The sequence below is a fragment of the Haliotis asinina genome, chromosome 1 (genome assembly GCF_037392515.1).
Source record: "Haliotis asinina isolate JCU_RB_2024 chromosome 1, JCU_Hal_asi_v2, whole genome shotgun sequence".
NCBI classification, from domain to species: Eukaryota; Metazoa; Mollusca; class Gastropoda; order Lepetellida; family Haliotidae; genus Haliotis; species Haliotis asinina.
Window position 1 is genome coordinate 92,717,262 of NC_090280.1, and position 25,999 is coordinate 92,743,260.

Here is a 25,999-nt window from a genome sequence, read left to right on the forward strand (position 1 = left end):
GATTATTACAGACCTCTGCCACATATCTAAAGTGATGCTGAGTGCAGCATTTAACAGTGAACAAACTTGTCTTACCCAACTGCATAGATTGATGCTCATGATGTTGATCATTGGATTGTCTGGTCCAAACTTGATTATTACAGACCTCTGCCACATAGCTAAAGTGATGCTGAGTGCAGCATTTAACAGTGAACAAACTTGTCTTACCCAACTGCATAGATTGATGCTCATGATGTTGATCATTGGATTGTCTGGTCCAGACTCAATTATTACAGACCTCTGCCTTGATGTTACAGCTGAAATGTTGTTAAGTGCGGTGTTAAACAATAAACAAACTAGCTTGACTGAAATAGAATACTGTCAGTTATTGAAGTTGAAAGGAATTGCTGCAAGAATATTCTCAGTAATGTGCAAGTTAACAGCAACCCATACCACCTTGTATTATACACATGGCGCCATCTTTGTAAAGATGCCATGATTTATGATTGTTGGCCTCAATGAAGTTATCTCTTTTAAGTTCAATTATTTCTTTTATGTGACAGATGTCCTAGAATAAACATACTTATTATTTGATAAATGGGTTTCCTTTTTATTCATATTGCCAGAGATATTTCACAAGACGCCAGATTAAAGATTTTTACAAAGCAAATGACAATTCATGATTTTTTTTTTAAATGGAAACTTGTCATTGCACAGCTGTTTGGGAAATTTTATTGTCCAACAGCTGTGAAGGTAATCTGATTATGATCCAGCATTGATGCACATCTTATTTCTACAGGTTCTCTGATAAGGATTAGGTTAGCGATATCATATTGTTGTCAAAACCCTCACAACCAATCCTTCTACGAATAAAATGCTCAGTTTATGTTTGTAAGCTGGGAAGTACTTTTGCCAGCCTTCTACAAATGTTTCCTGTAATATAGTAGAGTAACAGTAGCTTAAGTTGAAATCAACCCAAAGCTTCTTAAATCTGATTTATTGTGTAGCTTTACATGATTAGAAAAATAATCTTTCAGCTGAAAATGTCTGCGATGGATAGGCGAGAGACTATTGTAATTCCACCCTACTGAATCGTTGCAAGGATTATATAACTCCTGTCTGTAGTCAGACTGGGTTATCAAACACTTCTTTGGTTTCCCAGACAGAAGAGTTCCCAAGAGGCCAGCACTTGATGTGAAAAAAGGCAAAACAGGGATATTTGAGAAAAGGAAGGTGGCCAGTTTTTTCTGTCTACAATGGAACTTTGATGAACAGGACATATTGTTCTCAATTAAATGATCCAGATATTTAATTATTTACTTAATTGTACACTGTGTGGTACGTTTAGGAACGTGTGGATTTATTGAGTGCAGTCCTCCATTTCCAGTCAAGGTTAGAGCTTGTCCTTAGTAAATTGTTGGTGTAAGGTTTGTGCCCACTGACCAGTCACAATGTAACCTGTTCACCTGTATATACTGTTTCAGACATGAAAATGACGCATATTGAAACAGTTATTTTGACATGCATTCAGAAAACTTCGTAACACTTGGAAATCTTTTGATATTTCCACTCTTCACTCCGCAAGCCAAGGTAGTTCTGTTGTGTTCTTTACTTTAGTTCAAGTGTTTAGCGATGTTTAGGATATGAATGTTTTAAATATTTACTCTGAAGTCTGATAAACCCTTTCTGAGTCAAGTTTCTGTCTAAAATGAAATTTCAAGGGATATTTTTCAAAGAGAGTGGAGATCAAAGGTTTCTGTGAAAGCTTAATCAAGCATAGTCATGTTGTTATGATTTTGTTTTATTACTCAAGTATGAACTCTATTATAAGTACTTATCACGCTTCACAATATATCACTGCAATATCCAGCCCTACACATTACAGGTCAAATTAAGTCCGTAATAGTATGACCATCAAATAATATACTGGACAAAATACGTTAGGGGTATTTGTATTTTTGTGATTGATATTTTATCAGTGTGTCATTGAATAAATAGATCATTATTCAGTATGTCAAGATTTGCATATATCCCTAACTATTTTTGTCTAGTATATTTTAGGAGATTTAGAAATTATGCCTGGACATGAGGGTCATGTGTCTTTATGAGTGTAATGTTTTGGTCAACTTAGTATCCAGATCCTATTGCTGTGAAGCCTAAAGGCCAAACATTGTCATCTAGAAGACTGTTGTTACACAAGCATATGGAGTATGGGCGTATTCTTCCCTTGAATCCCGGACGGATGTGGAGCTGGTCAGTACAGTGTCTGATTGCCTGTTATCATGACATTGACAGAGGCACTGACTAATGTCTGTTGTTACTGGCAAGTTTTAGTGTCAGGAATCAAGAGAAACTGTTTAGCTACTTCAGTTTTAGCAGTCTTGTCTGGTTTCCATGGCAACATCTTCTTACCTGTCCTGTATGTATGTCTGGGTCTCATGACAATTGTATTTGTGGACTTAGTGTCCAGTAGGTCAGAGGCAGTTTGGTGGACGAGACACATGCAGGAAATGACCTACATCGGGAAGAGTAAAGGAAGAGGCAAAGTCTACCCTCATGATAATGGGGACCTTAGGAGGAGGATGAAGCGAACAGTCAATTTGAGGAGACACTGGCTCTGAGGTTGGGGATGAGCTTTGTCTTGTGATATGGAAACCCTATAGTGTGGGATGAATCTATCTGAGGGACACTAACTTTGAGGGTGGGGTGAGCATTCCCTTTTGATACTGGTACCCCATAGGGTGGAAGAATCTATCTGAAGGGACATTTGCTATGAAGGTGAGGTGAGCATTCACTTGGGACCCAAGGATGAGGAGGGTGAGTTGAAGGGACGTTAGTTGTGAGGGTGGGCATTCACTTGTGATGTGGAACCACCTAGTGGAGAGGAACAAAGTTGAAGTCTAGCCATGCTTCCTGGAACCACTGGGTGTACGGGGATAAGTACCCCTGGACCTCAAAGGATGGAGGGGTGAATCTAACTGTGAGATATATGACTGAGGAGTTGATAACCTGTCAAGATACAAAACCACTCGCTGTAGAGATACACAAGTGATATAGCACCAAAACAAGAGATCATAAATCACAGGAGACGTTGGCAACAAATGAATGTTTTAGATTGGTGAATGAAATATTTTCCTAATGTATGTGCATGTGTTAATAGATAAGAGGAAAAGAAAGTTCTACCTTGAGATTTACCTCGGGCCTTGGTTGACTGATGTTGACATATTAGCACAATGCAGGTTATCAGTGATCTTGCCTGCTATATGTGTCAAGTAGTACTGGGTGAACAGCCGAGATTGGCATCCCGAGTCCTCATGTATTACTTGGGGGAGGTGAGGTTGCCTTGTGGTTAAGCATTCTCTGGCCACCATGAGCTTCATTCCCCACATGGCATTATGTGTGAAGCATATTTCTGATGTCCTCTGCCATGATATTGTTGGAATACAGCTCAAAGTAGTGTAGATGAATTATATGATCTCCCCATATATATTTCAGTTGTTCAACTATTTTTTTTTCTGGAACTGGTAGGTCCCTTGTAGCCAGTCCGTTTAAAAATCTGGAAGCTTTTGAAAATCTACACTTGTTGCATTATAGTAAGAGCTGAAGGGTTGAGAAACAATTCCCAATGACCCAGTGTTACAGGAAATCGGAAAGCTGATGTTGCAGGACGATGCTATGTGCGTTGTTGCTGCTGCTGATGGTTAAAGTGGCTGTTAAGACTGCTTTATTGGTGGTTGAGCTTCAGCATGTGATATACACTCATCCCCAGATGTGGCACCAGGCTTCTGTGTGTGTGTGTGTCTCAGAAGTTCTGACCTTTCATCAGATGGATCCAGATCCTGTCTGTAAGCTGATTCCGGTCACACAAAGGAGAAGTGTGCAGTTGTTCAGGTGTCAGTGTGAAACTAGGACTTCCTGGAATCAACAACAGAAGGATGTTTATTGTTTCCAGACATGTTGTAGCTTAGTTAACTTCCAGTTTTTGGAGGTTTGGTAGCCAAGTGGGAATAAGCATTTGTCAGCCAATCAAAGATCTGAGTTTGTTTTTGTTAGCCTTTATGGTCCTAAGTGGGGTTTCATTGTTCCATCTGCATTAATATGAGTGAATTGAGCTAATAAAACCTGGCTCCTTCAGAATCTGTTATGTACCACACATAGCCAAGGTCAGCTGTCGCACACATTCAAGATCAACTTCCATGTGTATTCAAGGTCAACCATCTTGCACATTCAAGGTCAACTACCATATATATTCAAGGTCAACCATCTTGCACATTCAAGGTCAACTACTGTATATATTCAAGGTCAGCCATCTTGCACATTCAAGGTCAAGCTGTATCACATATTCCTGGACAACTACCATATTCATGCAATTAAAAAACCTCACACATTCAAAGTCAAATACATCTCATATCTTTTGCATTAGAACACACACAATATTTATTTCCCTCTGCATGTATAATCATGGTGATATCATAATGATTTTAGTTGTAATGAAATTTGATAAGTCAAGTCAAGAAATGGTCTTGCACAGTCCATTGCATGCCATGGTACGGCTGTCTCGCTTGATGCATTTCATGGTATCCAAATTGTGTCGATCAATGCTGATGATATGAACTGCTGAATAAGCCTGAATTGTCTGGTCCAGGTTAGTCAGCATACCACCATCGATGCTCATACTGATGATCATTGGCTTTCTGGTCCAGACTTATTTATTTAAAGACTGGAGCTATGTAGCTGGAATATGGCTGATTGCAGCATAAAGCTAAACTCACTCACACACTGATATAAGTAAAATTTTGTTTTAAAACATGCAATTTCACAGCCAATGACACATTGTATCATCATGTGCCAGAATGACTATGTGTCAGTATGACCTTGCTGACCTTGTATCTGTCTCTTGTTTCAGCTATTGACTGCGAGGTCTCTGACTGGACTGACTGGGGTGAGTGTGATAACCCATGTGGACTTGGCAGCCGCAGGAGAACAAGAAAAGTTAAAAGGTACCCAGAAAACGGAGGTAAAAATTGCCCAACATTGAAACAGCGCCGTGTGTGTGTTGGAGACAGCAAAGCAGAGGAGTGTCTACAACAGAGCGTTGAGCACCATGCAGAGGAGCTTCAAGGTGGGAACAGTGTAGTGAGCTTAGTCAAGGCCATTAACAAGCATTTGAATAAATTATTTATTCTGCAAAGATTTTAGTGTACTCTGTTTGGTTTGTTTTTCAGTTGCATTTTGATAGTGTATTGACAACAGCTTTTCCTTATAGGGGCTGTCTGTGGTGCCAGATCTGGATGTCCCTGTGACTATTTAATCACTCACTATATGTATTACATGTATATTGAAATTCTTTTTTATTATTATGTCATTTTTTCTGTGTGATTAGGACTTAAAGGAATATTTATTTTTGATACACAGATTTCAGACTTTCATATTGTACAGAACTTTGAAAGATGTGTTAATAACAGGACATTATCGACTATTTTCTGGTTGAGGATTTTAGCAGTTTTAAGACTGAAAAGACTTATTTTTTGTAAAGTGATGTGAAAAATAGTGCAATTTCTGTATTATTCTGATTCGAAAATTCTTCAGTTACATGTGGACTTTAAGGATTTTCTCATAGCAACAGTAACAAAACATTTTAACCTCTATATCATGATGACTGAAAAGATTTCTGTTATGCTAGGACTTAAAACACTTTTGTGTATTGCAATACCTCAGGAGACATTTACTTCTGTTAAAATCTAAAATATGTTTTCTGTAACATTATGCCTTGATAGACTTATTAATTAAGAGTGTCACTCAGTCCAGGCTTTTGAGTGCTCACTCATGATGTACTTTTGTAATTAAAAAGAAGTAAAAGTGAAAACGATTCCCATTAACTTCGTGGGAAATGTTACTGTATGCTAGCTAAAGAATGTCTACGACAAAGATTTCTATTTAGGTGCATATGTCGGACAATTGACAACTGGATGACAGATAAGAATCAGATGGGTGATGATCTACATGCATTAACACGGCAGTTCCGCATCATTACAGAATGTCGTCTTTTATGACATAGGTTGAACTTCTGCCTGACATTTGACTATCTTTGATGTATTTACTATTTAGAAATAATTACACGTTTATGAACATACACATTCATTTTTAAAGTTGATGGAGTCATGAAGTTTATTGCAACATTGTTATCATGAAAGATGTTGTATTTTAAATGCCTAACATGAAACGGATGGTGACTATCAACAAGATTTGTATCCTATTAGGTTTTGCAATCATTATGAAAGGGAGTTAAATATTTTCCAGTGCTTTTACTCTCAAGAGATGCATGCCAGTCAGTAGTGTTCCCATGGGGTAATATTTTGTATAATGCTTTGATAGTGTCATGGGTGTGTGCTGTACTGGATATGGCTTCTTTTCGATCTGTCTGACTCAGAAGTTAATAACTGTCATCAGAAACATCGTGGAAATTCATAAGCCGAAATGTTCAGAATAAATGGTCTCATTTCGGGGGACCTGATTGGTCCATGAATGTTTTCAAGATGGTAGATTTTATGATGAGAATTTTTATTCAGCTTTTGTGATAGAGCATGTGGGCTTGTACATTAGAACTTAAATCTCGACAGTGAATAATATCTGCAACAGAGTCAGTGTAGGATAGTTGTATAAAGCCATTCTGTACATTCTGTGACAGAAGCAGTATGCTCTGTGTATTCTGATATTTGACGCTAAATAACAGATAGGCATTTATGATTGCTGTTGAGCCTTCATTTCAAATCCTTCTAAAATGCTTCAGTTTACTGATATGCCAAAATTAGAATTAGATTCATTTAGCTGAGCAAACACTTGTACGTCGACTTACATTGTTTTTGTGATGTTGCTCTTTGATACTGTTACAATGATTCAAAGTAACCAATAGTTGTTGGGTCTGTCATCGTTACTGCTGGACAGCCATGGACTCCTTAGTCTAATAGATGGAGTCTCTCTGGAAAACAGGTCTGTGGGTCAGTATGGGATGGGGACAGTGGCCAGAGCGTTCGGTTGTCACTCTGACGACTTGGGTTCGATTCCTTACATGGGTACTTTGTGTGAAGCCCATTTCTGGTGTCCCCCTGCTGTGATATTGATGGATTATGCTAAAAGCGGCTTAAAAACTAAACTCACTATAAAAGCAATATAGCTCTACAAGCAGCCGTTCACACACACATGCATCTTGCTACAAAATTCACCTCGCCAGGCAGATGTAAATACAAATGCGTTTTGGTTTCTGTATACTTTATCAGTACAAAATCAGGGTGGAGAAAATACTTGACATTTTTCAGCCTTATCTAATTATCTCATTTTATACCAGCAGATATTGAGGTATCTGATATTAGAATCAATCCTGATCTTGTGATGCCACAGTTATCTCCCTTTGTTATGACTGATCCAATGGCCATGGGTTTGAATCCCTGCCTTGATGCTATTCTGTTGTTTGTGACCCCAGTACAAGCTTAACATTTAGTCTCTAAAACTGAAAATGTTCTATGTTTTTCTTTTCAAAGTGTCTTCTGCTGTACAGCTAAGAGTATTCCTTCATTTCTGGCATTGAGTTGCCAAGCAACTATAGACAAGGGATTGTTAAGATGTTTTTCCTTTTGGAGACAAAAACTGAATATGTCAGCTTCAGGACTCCACCAAAGTTTTAGATGGGTTTTTCCTACAGAATTAAGAAATACTTGAAAGAATTGAAACACATTTTAAGTGAGCAAAACATCCTCATTCAGGTCATTTCCCATTCTGTGCCCATAAACCCTTCTGTATGTTTTTGTACTTGATTGTTTTTCTCCTCATAATGCTATCAGAAAGATATTTTAAACACCATTTTAACTTATATTTTTACAAAAGACCATCTTACTTTTTTTGCAAGTGTTTATTTGAGTTTGAATTTTCTTGACTGTCTATTTTATCTTAGAATCATTTGCCATCAAAACTGTAAAAGTATACCAGCAATTTGCAATGACAGGAACCATTGTTGGTCTATAAAAACTTATGGTTAAGGTTGTAACATGAGTCTCGGAATGTTCAATGAGACTGCATTTTAAACAGCATGTTGTGAAAACTGAAAGTAGCTTAAATATGTCTGTTATGGGGCTAGAATCGTATTTCATTCAGATTAAATATGGCTTTGTTGACAAAGTGTTTTACCTGTGAGCGATTGGGTCATACCAGGTGTTGACATTGTCTGACCTCTGAATTATTAACGATGTTATGTGGTTTTTACCTGTCATACTCCACCCACCTGGAGAGCCTCTTGAACAATGTCGGATCCCTCTCAGATAAGGAGGACTGCCACTCATAGTCTTGCACATTCCTTGGAATTCTAAAGGCAAACTATCAAGAAACTGTAGGTAAAAATATTGTCTAAATATTTGTATAGTATGAAAAGAATTCTATGTTAATGACTGTACAGATAATCACTATGAAAAAAAAAACAATTAAAAAAAATACGGACATTATCAGTTTTTATAAAGGCATGATACTTTTTGGTTTTGAAGTAAATAAAATTACACTTTATATAGTGATTACTGTATATGTTCGTTCGGGGAAATATAAAAAGTTTGTATATTAGATAGAAATAATTAAAATTTCCAAAGTTGCTTTTAATGAATAAGATAAATATATTGAGGTTGTGTCAATACATCAGTAGCGGCAGTACAAGTGACAGTACTCTTCTCTTTGTGATATGGTCCGTAAATAATGATAATGAAATGCTCATTTATGATGAAATATTAATTAATGAATACATATTTTTTTTTCAATAATTATGTGTCTTTTCTGCATGTATGTCTAACTAATTATAACCTCTTGTATGTGGTGGTTCTTGATCTGGCACAGAAATATGTAAAACTTCAGAAGAAATCTTTGCTTGATTGAACAGGAGAGAAGAAAAAATCAGAGTGTTCATGTAACTTCAGGTAAAAAGTTTCTCAGCAGAGTTATTTTCCAGTGCAGACTTTGGTTGGTATTTTTTTAGCCAAATGGTTGAAAAATCAATGAGAAGTCTGTAAAATGTGTAATTATGTCTGTCTGGTCTTTTCATGGTAAAAAATTATATTTTTTTATTTGCAATAATTATATTCGCTTGGTATGTCCCCCAAGTAATGAAATGGAGTAGCCTTGCTCAATGGCACCCACAGGTACATCACCTAAATCCTAGCTTGAATGTCAGGAGCTGGCTTCCAACATGACAGCGTTTGGCTTTGGCTGCTGCCCATCACTATGAAAGGTTATGACTGCTGAGAGGCATGGTGTTACGACCATTTCTGCTCAGCCAGACACGATGTTATGGTTATTACATCACACAAAAACACAACTATTGAGACGAAAGGTCATAAATAATCACATACTGTGGTTTTACAATGGAGGTCGTTGGTTCAATGGGCTGACATTTTCTCCTTTTGAAAGAACTTCATGGTAAATAAGATGAAAATAGAAATAATATTTCCCCTGTAAAGTTCACTAGTTAAAAAAAAATATAAATGTTAGTGTGTAGAATTGTCCACAAGTATCCATCTCCTGCACAGTGTGCACACATTGTAGCTCACCTAACCCACAAGTTCATGTAATCATTGGATTGTCTAGTCTAGACAAAAGTCATTTTGCTGGAATTTTAGCCAGATCAGCTTTGAATAATGAATACTCATCTACTCATACAATAGCATCTTTCTGCAACCCATAAAAGAGGCAACTAATGGGATTGGACGGTCAAGTTTGCTGACTTGGTTCATGTATGTCATCGTATCCCAATTGAAGCTCATGATGTCAATCACTGGATTGCTTGGACCACGCCACCATAATATATCTCAGTTACTCACTCACTCACTCACATGAATAAGTACCAGTATAAGTTACAATTATTAATTTGTCTTAAAACTCATGTATGTGTGACAGCACAGGTTTTCTGTAACCTGATGGGACCTGTGAAGGTCCCGGGGTAGAATAGGCCTTCAGCAACCCGTGCTTGCCATGAAAGGCGACTATGCTTGTCGCAAGAGGCGACTAATGGGATTGGGTGGTCAGGCTCGCTGACTTGGTTGACACGTCATTGGTTCACAATGGTGCAGATCGATGCTCATGTTGTTGGTCACTGGATTGTCTTGTCCAGACTCGACTATTTACAGACCACCGCCATACAGCAGGAATATTGCTGAGAGCGGCTTAAAACTAAACTCACTCACTCACTCACTCACTCACTCACTCACTCACTCACTCACTGTAACCTGATGGACTAGTGATGCTAAAATAATTGAATGTAGATGGCTTAAAGTTAGTGTGACTCGCTCTGTAAATCTGCTGGTGTGTGACTCAAGATGACCATATGTTTAAGTATTATTAGTCAGAAAGAGGAAAATGTTTTAAGCAGCTTAGTATTAGAGGGTCAAATGTCACCATTTAAAGCTTAAATCCTTTTGTTGAGGCCATTGAGAGCTCAGAGAAAAGGAAGGTGAACGATACGAACATTATTTCAATCTACAAAGTGTACAGGGAGAACTGTTTAGACTAAAATGACTGTGAAGCTGTTGACGGTTTAGCCCAGTTTTGCGTATGAATGAAACTGTATACTGCTAACTAATGCTCGCAGTAGGGGACAGAACATAATTCTCTGACTGTACATTTATGAAATTGTATAATAACTGTTTTTCACCCTGTTCAGGCTGTGTAATGAATACAGTGGGGAAATCTAGACTGTAGGAAGGTGTGGGAACATGCACCATGACATGCTGGTCTGGACTACTTGACACTTTCTTCATATGAAGGGCATCAATTGTTTTGACATATTGATAAAAATGGGGGCTAGATGTGCCCCCCCCCCACCTCCCCCCCATCTATGATACTGCAGGTTGCCGAGACTTGTGGTTCTGTCATGCAAGTTCCTTTTCAGCACAGATACCCTTGTGTCTGAGTTTCACTGAAGTGGTAAATGTCTTTTACCAGCGTCACACCTGGAATACTGTAACACCTGTCATTGAACCAAACTCACTCACTCACTCAAAGATACAAAGTGTTTCTGACCTGTGACTGTTTGGGTTAGAGTGTAACTTCAATAACCCATGTATGTCATAAGGTGACTTACAGGATCTGGTAGTCAGACTCACTGACTTGGTTGACACATCATCTGTTCCAAATCGATGCTCATGCTGTTTATCACTAGATTGTCTGGTCCAGACTCAGTTATTTACAGACAGCCGCCATATTTTATTGTTGCCAAGTGAGACATAAAACTAAACTCACTCACTATCTAAAACTCTAAGGAGTCTAAAGAATCTAAGGAGATGATGTACAACGAACCTGTCTACCTATAGTCTGTGCGTATATTCCTGCATTTTCCATTTCATTAATGCACTATTCTATTTTATCACAGTAAATTAATACTCATATACAAATAACCATTCAAAGTTTATTCAGAGGATGTCAATGCCCTACAGACAAATAATAAAAGATGAATTCTGTAAGCTTTTCATGCTGATGAAAGGGCTATACTAGTACTGGAAGCATTAGGGTATTCCAATTTTCTATCATGTCTAAGCACAATACTTTTCTGAAATGCTGAAGGCTGTTTTACGGTAATAAAAATCCGCCTATTAGTGGGTAAACAGTCATCTGTGAGTATATCAGTAACATTAGTTGTTAGGGTATCATTATTCAAAATGTCAGACCGTCTAGCCAAGGCTCACCTCAGTGATACAATAACAAGTTAGGTGTATCGTGCTGTCATTGTATGTAAGGAGACGACTTAATTAGGAACATACATAAGCTTGATGTATTGCTGAGACTGGACACCGAGAAAGAGACGGAATCTGACAAATAATTGCTTCTTTTCCACCAACTGACAATTTCATTCTCCCTCATTGCTCCTGATACTATTGATCCTGAGATATTTTTGTGATAATCAGGTCCCAACTTCTCAAAACAAACTTAAGTCTGAGGTTTGGCTTAAGTTGGAGTTTTTACTCAAATCTGAAAAAACGCATTCCCAGAATAACTGAAATTGACATTAAACTCAAACGTAGTAGACAGTTTGAGTTTGGTGAATAGAGTGCTTAAGTCGTTTGGATTTTACCATTTTAAAAATGAAGCCAAGTTGAAAATTCAGTTGATGTAAATTATTAAAATCAGTCTGAACTTTGAGTAAAAACTTTGTTTTGAGAAATCGAGGCTAGGAGACCAGCTTTGCTAAAGAGGTGAGGTTGCTATGTAGTTATGAGACTGAACAAAAATGAAAGCACTTAAACTTTGAAACCATTCCCACAAATTATGCTAAACATTAAGAACAGAGTACAGTTGGGCTGTTGTTTTGGTTAGTTTTTGTTTTTTCGAGGGGGGATGGCGTGGGGTGGTTGTGTGTTTTTTTCAGTAATTTGTTATAGTTACACGGTCATTTGGTTTACTGGTATGTGACCCAGACACCAGTGTGAAAATCATGGTTTTTATGTTGATTCATCGTTGTGTTTGTTGTTAGTGTATTTTTGGAGAATATCTTGGTTTGGTCACACTAACTTTTGTATACTTAAGATTTCAGTATGGCATGATATTTTGTGATCTCCGTTTCAGATATATTGTACAGGCTTGCTTGTGTTTGTCTGGGTTTGATAAGTGTTAAAGTGTTTACAATAACAATGTGCTATAACATGTTTGCTTACATTTTCATTTCCCCAAGCCACACCCTGTTTGGTTCCACGTGTCTGTGTTTCAAAGAATGGTTCTCAGCTATTTCCTGTCTGTGTCTGGATCTCACTGTTCGTGATGGATGTCAGACTGTACATGTAATTTGGGTATTCTTAAATTGCCAAGTTGATTTACATAATAAGATTTATATTTATGGACCAAAGTTGCATTTGAATGGCTTGAAATCAAATTTGTTTCGACTACCAATTGATCAAGTTTGGCCCATGTTAAATCTCCAAAGCTGTTCTGCTCTGTGGCAGAATATGACCCCTAGTTTGCATTTTCTGTGAAAGAAACATGAGAAAAGTCAAGTGTTCACATCAACTTTGATTAAACTGATTTGGTTGCTTTTGTCTGTAGGGAAATATAGGTGCCTTCCAAGGCATGCAGACGGTTTTAAGTTTCTTCCCTTGACTGTCCAGGCCCAAATGTTCATGTCCAAGTTTTTTCTAGATATTTGGCTGTAATACTTAACAAATGATTCCCAGATATGTTTCTCCTTTATGGAGATATATATATGTAAAAACTGGTATGTGTTCACTGAGTATATCTGTATCTGTAGTAGATTATGTATGCAGTGTGCCAAGAGATATTTGCATTTTAAACTCAATTAAACTCCAAAAGTTTTTTTAAATAAGTTCTTATACAAGAAACTTTAATAGCCTCACAGACTGCTTGTTTAATCATTTGTACACATGAAAATACATCAGTGTGACAATACAACACAAGATCCACCTTATCTGTCATGAGCCTATCAGGAAATAGTAGATAGTGGCCTGTTAGCTAGGTACATCTTGAAGACCTTGTCCATGCTGGTCTGTTTCAACACGGTGGCCGGTCAGGTATCTACACCTTGAAGACCTTGTCCATGCTGGTCTGTTTCAACACAGTGGCCCGTCAGGTATCTACACCTTGAAGACCTTGTCCATGCTGGTCTGTTTCAACACAGTGGCCGGTCAGGTATCTACACCTTGAAGACCTTGTGCATGCTGGTCTGTTTCAACACAGTGGCCGGTCAGGTATCTACACCTTGAAGACCTTGTGCATGCCGGTCTGTTTCAACACAGTGGCCGATCAGGTATCTACACCTTGAAGACCTTGTGCATGCTGGTCTGTTTCAACACAGTGGCCGGTCAGGTATCTACACCTTGAAGACCTTGTCCATGCTGGTCTGTTTCGACACAGTGGCCAGTCAGGTATCTACACCTTGAAGACCTTGTGCATGCTGGTCTGTTTCAACACAGTGGCCAGTCAGGTATCTACACCTTGAAGACCTTGTCCATGCTGGTCTGTTTCAACACAGTGGCCGGTCAGGTATCTACACCTTGAAGACCTTGTCCATGCTGGTCTGTTTCGACACAGTGGCCAGTCAGGTATCTACACCTTGAAGACTTTGTGCATGCTGGTCTGTTTCAATCCTGTGGGTTCTTAACTGGATACACCTTGAAGACCATGTCCACACTGATCAGTTTCACCATTTGGCCAGTTGGTTAGATACATCTTCAGAAACCTTGTCCATTCTGGTGGCTTCCACAACAGCGGCCTATTGGCAGGATATATCTTAACGACCATGTTCATGCCGGTCGCTGTCAATGCAGTGGCCTGTAAGTAAGATACATCTTGAGGACCATGTCCACACTAGTCAATTTTACCACCGTGGCCTTTGAGATAGATGCTTCTCAATGAACACCTTGCAGACATTGGTCAGTTCCTTTACAGTATGCTCATGCATCAGCTAACACCTCTGTTTTCACAGAAAGGTGCCATGCAGTGATATAACTGAAATATTCTTCAAAGTGACATTAAACGCACCTCACTCACTGATTCTATTTTCTAGCAGACACTGTTCAGATTGATTTCAAGATTTATGGAGGTTTGTTGCCTGAATGTTTTACAAATGGGCCCGTGAAGTTTTGTCACAGAGCTGGGAAACTGCCTGGCCAACATAAGCACTGGCGGGTTCAGGAATACTAAAAACTCCCAGCACATCAATCAGCATAAGTAGGTTTAGCCCTTCCAGTGCCTCCTATATTTGATAGATATGGAAACAACAGTAGCCAATGAGGTGCTGCATCATCCTGTCCTGAGATCACCATCCTCCATGATTGATGCCTACAGGACACAGTGCATTGACCTCAGACAAATGACTTGCCAGACATAGTTTTTTTTCATTTATCGGTATTTTTCTTTAGGGCCAAGAAAACAATGTCACCGGAGTCTCATTTAAAGCAATACTCCTTAAAGAAAGCCTGTAAAATGTGTCATGGACTTAGCATGGAAAGGTGTCGTGTCATTTGGAATATGAACACTTTTTGGCATTCACAGAACTAACAGTGTACAAAAATATTGATCACTGCAGCAAAAAGAATCAGTCACACAGCTTGTTGACTACTTCAGTGATGAAAAACATTTTTTATGAGTGAGAGTGGCATAAGAAGATTGGAGTTTCCATAGTAGCTGACTTCTCATTCCGTCTTCATATTTGAAAGGGCATTGCTTGTCAAGGAAGCTATACTGAAAGCTTTGAAAAGTATGTTGAGTGATGAAATGACATTGCAGTGACATTTCAAAATGTGTATATGTCTGTCTGTCACACTTAAATATGTTTCGCACATCTCTCTCCCTCCCTCTCTCTCTCTCCCTCTATCTCTCTCTCTTTCTCTCTCTCTCTCTGTGGATAACACACTGTTACAGACACAGTCTATAATATACTTTGTGTGTTCAAACTATTGAAAATACTATATATGGTAAGTGATGCGTTTGTGTTCCTCTTCTCAAAAACTCCAGACACATCCATCATCTGCTGACAACCATGTTGTCTTGTCTCTCCTTCTGAGAATTGTCTCAAACTTTATCTCATTGGGGCTTTCAGGCACACTTGCCCAGACAAGCAAAAACGTCGTCAGTCATATGTTGTATTTTGTAGTGGTGTTGTAATTCCCCTCATAATCCCCTTAGGCAAATATTATATGAATGGTGTTTGACAGTCGGAAAGCTTTGTATCAGAATGTGCCGACCAGAGCTGCTGCTGTTGAAAATAATGTACAGAGACTTTTTTTATTTTATTTTTATTTTTTTGCCAAAGGATGAAATTTGGAATTTCTGAATATTTGGAATTGCTAACTTTGGTGAAAAAAATCTTTGGACTGGCATTATGATGTGTTGATTGCTAGTGATATTCACACATATATTCACTGGGGATAGACTGGCGTTCCTCCAGCTAGCTGTTGTGGTTTATTTGTCTTATCTGTCGTCGCTATTGTTACAATTTTCGTAACATTTATTCTACATAAAAACACTTCTGGCGTAATGGGCGAATGAAGTAGGGGAGGTAACTGTAAGTGTTCCATATAGAATAATACCCCCCTGTTCCTTCACTCCTTTGAACCAGAATCAGGAAGGGGGAATGGAGTTGAAGAACAGTCTGATCTACCATGAGTTGTATTTAAAATGTTGAATATAAATTATTCCACGTGAGTAATTGTTCAACATAGGGTTGGAAATGTGAGAGCACAACCCAGTGAATAAATGGGTGTATATGTTCGATGGTGGCGGTATTTTATTTTGACATGAAAATTATTTTTCGAACTGAAGTGAGAAAAGTTCTTTGCCAACCTTTGCTCGCTTCACTCACATATAAGAAACTGATCATTTGCGCAACCCGTTTGCGCTACAGTTTGCCTGTGCCTCAAGATGTTGTTTCATCTTCTCTCTCTCTCTCTCTTGCTCTCTCTCTCTCTCTCTCTCTATCTCTCTCTCGCTCGCACGCACGCACGCACGCACGCACGCACGAGGACAGAGCTGCCAATATCATTCTTCAAGGACAGGTCAGCCAGCTGGTGGTAACTCATAAGGTAGTATGTAGATCTACTTCCCAGAAATATAATGTAACACTATTTTCTGAATGAGATCGCTTTTTCTCATTTAGAAAGCAACTGTATGATCCATATGGGACCATGGAATGTCTGTGTGCAGGTAGCGTGTATAATGCAGCATTTTTATATTTATGTTTTATTTGTTTGTAGCTTTGGTTGAATTCCTGAGGGAGTCCTGATATTTGAAGTGAGCATTTTGGCTTGAGACACTTGGCAATATTAGACACTAAGATGAGTTTCTGCTCCCAGTAGCGACAGTTTTTACAATTCATTGCCATAATCCAATAATGAATGAGGTTTGGACAAGTTTTACTTTAAGGCAAATTTCTTCATAACTGTCAGTGAATTGTTTAAATGTAAGGATGGAAAATAAGAAAACAGAATTACGACTGAAACACTGTACAGTTGAAAACATTGTACTCAAAAGACGTTAAAGAACATTCCATTCTAACATAGTCAGTAACTAATCTGGAATTCCATAGGGACATGGAAGATTCCGGTGTTCTTTAACTGCTTTTGTGCAGTATGTGTAAACAGAAAGATGCAGACATACTGAAACAGAATTCTTTAAGTCTATGTCTGATTTGGAGAGGGAAAAATTTTATGGATTGACTTCTTCTTTACTGCAATGGATACGATGTTTTGGTGTAGATAATGGTGTTAGCATCTACACTAAAATGTCGCACACATTGTATTGAAGGATTTGTCCATCCATGATTTGTTTCTCTTTATCATACCAACTTTTGACTTATGTTCTTATTGTCTCAAGTCTTTTTCAAATGTTAAGAGATATAGATGAGTTGTATAGTACTTTTTGTGAAAGAAAACTAACAAGCTATATTTTGAGTTATATGGGCAGCACAGCTGCAGGGCACTCCCAGTGGACAACTGTAAAAAGACATACATTTTTGCCAATGAAAGAATGTCATTCTTCAACTGATGTTATATATTAACATCAATTATAATTTACCTCAACCTGAATTGTTTTCAAAAGTTATTTCTAATCAATAATGACACTTGAAATGATATGTCCAGATCAAAGCACCTTATTTTGGTGTAAATAATGCTGATATGACCAGCTTTAAACAAGAATTCATGCATTCAAAGGTATCAACCACACCATCACTTGTTTCAAGGCTGTCAGAATGTGTTGACAACTCTGACATCCTCAAAGACCTGGTTTATTCATGTCATGAAGCGTTGGTCTTTGATTTCCTGCAGCATAAGCAACAGGCACTACCTGTCAGTTAAAGCTGACCTTGACCTTGACCTGTACTTCCTGTATGCCCCAGGTGGATCAAAAGCAATGTGCCATTCTTCATTACATACCTAAATTATAATGTCAGACAGTTTTCACTTGCAGTTTGATCATCCTGTCTACAAAGACATTTTGTGAAGTTCTCAGCATCTTTTAAAAATTAGGATGCCTCATAATGTATCCTTTTTTTGTTTTTTGTATCATGTTTCTTTTTCTCACAAAGGATGGACTTTTTCTCACTAGTTTTGTCATTCTAACTTTGAGTGAAAGTTTCAGATGAAATGGAAATATCATATCAAGAAATCTCTCCATTAGTATTTCTGTTTCTTACTTGAGAATATTTTTTTGTAATCAGAGAGCAACATTTCCACCGACAGTACTCATTTCTTATCATAGACTGCTCATGAATATTCCTCCAGTGGATTGATTGAGCTGAGTATTCTGTGTTGTACAACTTTGTCTGGGATACAGTCATTCATTTACAGACCTCAATATAAAACTGGAATATCACTGATTTGTTTAGATGTGAGTGATTTGGGTTCAGTGCCACTTTGAACTGTACGTTAGTTTATCTAACTCAGAGATGTGAATCTTTAATATACGTAAAGTGCAATCTTGCCTCGTTGAAAGTCAGACCCGAGCACTCAAGGTGCAAACTGAGGGTGAGCGCAGTCTGTGACTTGTGGACTCTGACATGAGTTCATTTCATCTTCATTGTCAAAATCAGGCAGATACACAACTGAGATCCAAAAGATCACACTCTAAGTTTCCAAACATTTTTACCAATGTCAGCTCAAAGAAACCACTGGTGACATGAAAATTGTATATCATAATTTTTTTTAAATCAGATTTTTTTAAAGACGTAGAGTGTATTTCTGTATTTGAAAATCGTAGAAACTTTGCCAAATTCAGATTGGTTGGCATCTCTGCAAGCAAAACTGAAGTCATGCTTGTCTCTGCTGTTCATCACTATGGTGCCGACATTCCTAGAAACATCCTCAGGGCAGGCAGGATTTGAACCCAAGATGATAGGTTTCTGGTGTGTGAAAGGGACACAACTTTGCAAAGGAAGACCTCTTAGTGACATTCACTCTCACATGAGTGAGTGAGTTTGATTTTACGCTTTTAGCACTATTTCAGCAATTTCATGCTGGGGACAGCAGAAATGGGCTTCACATGTAGTACCCATCTGGGGAATCCGACTCAGATCATCAGCATGACGAGAGAATGCTTTAAACACGGGGCTACTCCACCACCCCACTTAGTAGAAAATGTATTATTACTTTTTATCCTGTAACTTCTTAAAGAATGCCTCATTCCTCTGTTGCTTTCTGTGTAAGATTATGAAGATCAGTGAGAAAATAATAAGAATTACAAGATTTACCCATTACGTGCAAATTGTATTTATTCCAGGCTGCACCAGTCATTAAGATGTCAACTATTCAGGTCTCCTTGTGAGATAAGTTTGTTATTTCAGAAGCTTACACAAACTTCAAAATATCCTAAAATATCTTTGCATGAATGTGATGATTGAAGACGTTCAAGCCAAGTTGTAAACTTTTATGATCAGGTTTTCTCGTATATCTTCAGAATTGTTTTGTCAGTCCATGTTATGACATGATATCTTTGAGTCAATATGCCCATGTAATGGAGCGTTTTATGTGCACCCATTAAAAAGCTTTTGTTGGAGGCTGTTTAATGTCCACTCCCATGAATATCCCCCTCCAAGTTATCGCTTGTCATATCATGGAGCATCTGGCATTTGGGTGTCATCAATGGAGGCAGTCTCTGTGCCCAGTCACATGAAGAGGATGCACCTGGTCACCTGTCCCCAAGCTGCTGTAATACTGACATTTGAATAATGTTATATGTTTTGCTACCTGTTCATTTTCAGTGGGGTAGCTTTACGACTGCTTATTGGCAAATAAATTGTATTGCAATATATTGCGATTCAGATACCTGTATTGCAATAACTTTAGAAACCATATATAAATAAAGTATTTCTTTAAATATCTGTCAAATAGTGCAGATCAGTTTCAGCCATGTTTATCTTGAAAATCAACTTCACTTTGCAGATGTTCATCATTGGTTATCTGAGCATACAGACACAATGCTGATAGTGCACAATAATAATTCTCTACCTCATTTGCATATTTATTGCAGACCCATGAAGGACCGGGGTAGAATAGGCCTTCAGCAACCCATGCTTGCCATATGAGGGATCGGGTGATCAGGCTTGCTGACACATTACATTGGTTCCCAATTGCACAGATCTATGCTCATGCTGTTGATCAGTAGATTGTCAGGTCCAGACTCAATTAGTTACAGATTGTCGCCAATATTGCTGAATGTGGCATAAAACTAAACTCACTACCTCTCTCACATAGACTGATTATTTTTTCACACATTGACAAACCATACCATTATATGAGAAACATGTGGTAGATAACAGCTGTAATTTTAATGCTTTAACAGGTCAGACAGTTGATTTTGTCAGATACTTTGAAAACCTGTTCCTCCATCAAACTTTGAACTGCCTGAAAGTCATATCTAGTCATATCTGAAGTTATTTCGGATTAGCAGCACATACATACAACTTTATTTGCATTTTCCTGTGCACATTTGACGGGTGCTGAAAGCTAGGTTTGACCTCTGCCCTCAAGGTGTCATGTGCATGTTGCTTGAATATGATCGTTACTGCACATTTAATGACATTTGGTTATCGGTGCTCATGCACAGTAAACATGCCTCACAGAATCTTTGATGTAGTTAAGCTCTCTGCGTGTGCGGTTTGTTGTGCGAGTGTGTGTGCGTGACAGAGCGCCAGTGTAATGAGATAATGATCAATCTATAGTGATGACACAGGTCAATGACATTCAGTGAGGTGACTTCAACAGTTCAATTCTGAATTGTGTGGTGAACAATGTCTCCTTGTTGATGTCAAGTGGGGAATGGAAGGTTTTACACCTAAAGTATGTTACAGCTTTCTGGAGCTATACAAACAATTTTTATAATTTGAATTTTATTTCAGAAGAATGTATTGAAAAGCATTGGAAGATGGAAACAGATAGATTAACTAGTCTCTAAAATGAATATATTTTACAGAATATGCTCATAGGGAAATAAATGAAATGTAGACAGACTAGGGAACATATGAAAGGTGTATGTACATTTTAAGGATGAATCAAGGGAATCAAGATAAGAACTGATCGTGTTGCTAGGAGTTGACAGTATATGGCTGGTCAAGGCAGGACCTGGCCCAATTGTACTAGGTACACTTTAGAACCCATCTGGTGGAAGTGATATCTAGTGTATGATGTGTAATGGATGAAGCTGAAGAAAGTCAACAGCAGTCCTTGGACCTACCCTATAGTTGTGAGATTCATGTTTTCAGTGTGTTTGTAACATACGTAAACTACCAAGAAAACAGATGCCAAGAAGTTTGTGCACTGCAGTGTATAAGTAATCAGAAATAGCTGTTAGTAGTTTGTGGGCTTTGGCTGTGACAAGTTAAGCAGCTCAGACAGCTGTCAAAGTGTGACACAAGACGCTGTGCACTTCACTGGTTTCTAAATACAGTCAGGAAAAATTGCAAATGTGAAAAAAATCAATACTGAAATGCCTCTAGTTGTAATACATGTGAGATGTGGTGATGAAGGTGTCCATGGAGGTACTGCCCACACTACTGTTGGCACTGGTGCCATAATTTTCTAAGCCGCAGCAGTTGGCTGTGCAGACGTCTGTGTCCACAAGCACAGTTCCACTTCACCCTGATTATACCCATGAAGATCCAAGTTCGAATTGATCTTCAGTAACCCATGCCTGTCATAAGAGGCGTCTGATGGGATCGGGTGGTCAGACTCTTGACTTGGTTGACACATGTCATCACATCCCAGTCGCCTAGATCGATACTCAAGATATTGATCACTGGATTGTCAAGTGTAGATTCCATTATTTACAGTGTGTTGCCATATATATGGGACATTGCTGTGTGCTGTGTTAAACAACAACCAAACAAACAAATGTCACCCTGCTTATTTTTATCAATTTATGAGTGAGTGAGTGAGTTTAGTTTTACGCCGCACTCAGCAATATTCCAGCTTATGTAAAATAATCGAGTCTGGACCAGACAATCCACTAATCTACAACATGAGCATCGATCTGCGCTATTGGGAACCGATGACATGTGTCAACCAAGTCAGCAAGCCTGACCACCCGATCCCGTTAGTCACCTCTTACGACAAGCATAGTCGCCTTTTATGGCAAGCATGGGTTGCTGAAGTCCTATTCTACCCCGGGACCTTCACGGGTACATGCATGGGTTGCTGAAGGCCTATTCTACCCCGGGACATTCACGGGTACATGCATGGCTTGCTGAAGGCCTATTCTACCCCGGGACATTCACGGGTACATGCATGGGTTGCTGAAGGCCTATTCTACCCCGGGACCTTCACGGGTACATGCATGGGTTGCTGAAGTCCTATTCTACCCCGGGACCTTCACGGGTACATGCATGGGTTGCTGAAGGCCTATTCTACCCCGGGACATTCACGGGTACATGCATGGGTTGCTGAAGGCCTATTCTACCCCGGGACATTCACGGGTACATGCATGGGTTGCTGAAGGCCTATTCTACCCCGGGACATTCACGGGTACATGCATGGGTTGCTGAAGGCCTATTCTACCCCGGGACATTCACGGGTACATGCATGGGTTGCTGAAGGCCTATTCTACCCCGGGACATTCACGGGTACATGCATGGGTTGCTGAAGGCCTATTCTACTCTCAATTTATGAATATCATACCCATGTTAATGAGTGACATCAAAATAGTGAATTTCTGAACCTGCATTAGTCGAGGATTTGCTCCCACACTCAACATGCCATGATATAAATGAAATATTGTTCAAAGTAACAGTAAAACTCTCACTCACTCAATCAAACAGAGCAGATAGACTGGGAGGCCCTATATGATTTATATGTAGGAACCAAAACCCCAAAAGACAATGTTGAGATGCCAATGCGTGTAATTGTGAGCTCGGATCATGACCTAATCTTTTGAGCTTCACACTTGAGATCGCTATCTACAGCAAGTCAAGGTATAAGGTCGTGTGAAACCTCATCCATTCTCGGAGAAAATGCTGCTTGACATGTTTATTGTGTTGTGCTAATGACCTTGTAAGTACACCCAAAGTGCAGCCTCTTAGGTGCTAGGGTGTGTAATGTGGCCACACATTCTCATAACACCCCCATTGTCATCCGGGGCGGGTTTTGTTTCACGTTCCTCTTCCAAATGATGAACACATTAGCGATATCATCCATCAATCTTTGATCTTGAGTGGATATGCGTTGAGCAGGTGCGGCTGTCGGTGGATTTCTTCTTTTATTGTTACTGATACAGTATTCACTTAATCTCTGTCCCTTTGCTGGTTTTATGGGTGAATTAATTGTTTGACTTATTGAAAGAGGGAGTCCTGGCAATTGTTGTTTGGCTGGCTAGCTAGCTACAAGCTTGATGTATGCAAGCAACCACCGTGGTGTTAGGTTTCATGTGGGTTCAATTCTCCCTCACTGGGGAAAGTTAATGAAATATTGTCACACGATTTAACCCCCACATACAAAAATGTAGTACATTGTTTGACAAGTTTGACCCTGGTGTTAGAAAGGTCATTGCCTGATAGGGGCCGTCTCAAAATATTTTCATCAATTGAACGAACCTTACTTCTCAGATGTTATTATACTGATCTTTTGTCTCGTTTGTTGAAGCTGATTAGATTAATTTTTTTGTGGTGCAGTTACAGAAAGGTAATTTCATCAACAAGGAGGATGGGGCTAATGTTTCCTGAAGCTATGAGACGATGTCTCGCGTGAAATACTGAAATGTGTCGATAGCCCAGTGTTGGTATCTGTCATCGATGAGCTATACCAAGCATGTTTGCAGACAGATTTGTACGTTGTTAATAGAAGCATGAATCTGAGCGATTCTGTCGCTGTATTTGTTTACTAGGGGCACTAAGTGCATGAATCGGCAGACAAATGTGACCAGTTCTCATCATTCAAACCACCAACATGTCAAATAGTCTCACCCCACCAGGTTTATAGTTACAGCAAAATCACGTTCTCTGGTCATGGTAGTTCTCAACAATCGCTCTAATCATCAATATTCACACTGTAAGGACCAGTTTGACTAGTGTTGTCCATGTATATGAATGACCTAAAGATATCTGTAATGTAAATACATTTTTGACGCTGCACTTGGCTTGATGATTGTTTCAAACTTGCCAGGTTGACTCAGTCAGGCAACATGGGTGGTGAAATTAGTGCACATAATTTAAATGTCAACCGAGAGGGCTTGAGAACATAGTTTAGTTATTTCATAATTTGTCAGTAGGAACTTGATGATTGTAGTGAAACATAATCTGTATCACAGTCCCTGAGCTGCACTATGATCCGTTCTGCTTAGCTCTCCCTGCAATGCTTTGGCCCTAAATGTATTAAGACTAGAGCAATTTTATTCCTTGTTTTTCTTGTTTTATCCTCAGGAAATAACTAAGGGCATGAGACATTTGTAAAACCTGAAGGCAGGAAATAGGAAAAAAACACCAGTCAAAGCAAAAATCCACATGACTTTGTATGTTAACTCTTTTGTTTGTTTGTTTATTTCGACTAAAATATGTTCAGTGAGGGCAGGTTTCACACTGATTTCAAAACTATTTGACTAGTATCACATTCACATTAGGATTTTGTTTATTTCATTTATTTTTTTCGAGAGGAAAATATATTTTTATTTGTTTTATTACTCTTGCGTAAATACAACATGCAAATCAGTAAAACAAGAAATAAAATTGGTCTCACCGAATTCTGAATTTCCTGAGGTTCAGAATCTCCCATCTGATTGGGGCTTATTTTAAACATACGTGGGATTATTTGTAACCATCAGAATTATATATATTTAGAGACTAGGCTATAGTTCAAGTTAAGGACCCACCCTGTTTTGTGACACATTAACTGTAGTGATATGAAAATTCTGAGGTCTGAACATTCAGAGGTATATTTTCAGTTATATATAATAATCTTCATATAAACATAATTAAATGTAGTTAGGATTTTTGCATTTTTGCATTTATGGTGGTTTGAATGTTACAAACTGCACAGCAGATTTACACTAGATGTCAGCCCTAGTTTTCTTGCAATGCAAGCACCACACTGTTAGCAGAAAGTTTAAGTTCATCTCTGAGAATGGACTGAAGTTGTTTATTTTTTCTGTTTTGTTTTTGTTTTGTTTTTTTCTGGAGGCATCAACACAAAAACAATGTGCTAGCTTTCCAAATGACACGGTATCTCCTGCAAATTATTTATCATACCTTGGGCAAACCAAAATTATTTACTGACAACCACCAAATTTTATATGTAGTTTGTGTTTGTATAGTGAATGTATGTTAACATAATGAATTTGTATCCTGTGGATTTATTTCCAAATTTTGTTTCAGAAACCGGACGTATTTTGCCTGCAGCTTATGGAATATTCAGAACAAGTTCAAAGTATGACCCATGGAAGGGAATCCTTAAAAATTTATACGGAAGAAACTTCAACGAAATTCTTACCAGAGCAACGTAAGTAGAAACATGAATACTTCCACAAGTCCTGGAGTTCATTGGTATGAGACCATATCAGGTGTCCTTTGTCTGGATCTGTCAGAAACATATTACTAAAGACAGTGGAGTGAGTGATTTTAGGTTTATGCCACGTTTACCAATATTCAAGCAATATCGTGGCAGGGGACGCAACAAATGGGCTTCAGTGACATTGTACCCATGTGGGGAATCGAACCCGGGTCTTAGGCATAATGAGCAAACACTTAAGCCACCAGCCACCTTACCAGCTGTAAAGGCAGAGTAATAGATTGACATTTTCTTTATATCAGCCACCAGGGGAAATATACTGGACAAAATAAGTTAGGGATATTGGTATTTTTAGGATTGATATTTTATCAGTGTGTCAGTGAACAAATAGATCATTATTCAAAATTTCAAAATTTACGTATATCCCTAACTATTTTTGTCCAGTATATATGTATAGTTTCTCTGTATGATGTTGCAGGCCCAACTTGGGTACAGTGTGAAGATGTTCTGGTGTGTCTTGTTGAACATTCAGCTGCAAGTGTAGCAATATATTACTCACTCAC

The 25,999-nt window shown here is 38.6% G+C and overlaps 1 protein-coding gene across 1 annotated transcript in view; it reads left to right on the plus strand.

Moving 5' to 3' along the window:
- The window catches only part of LOC137255474 (somatomedin-B and thrombospondin type-1 domain-containing protein-like), an 85,137-nt gene that overhangs the window by 53,912 nt on the left and 5,226 nt on the right, over nt 1-25,999 (plus strand). The window contains exons 2-3 of the mRNA XM_067792912.1: nt 4,886-5,101; nt 25,304-25,427. Coding sequence (XP_067649013.1) covers nt 4,886-5,101; nt 25,304-25,427 — 340 coding nt within the window. The remainder of the gene's footprint in view (nt 1-4,885; nt 5,102-25,303; nt 25,428-25,999) is intronic.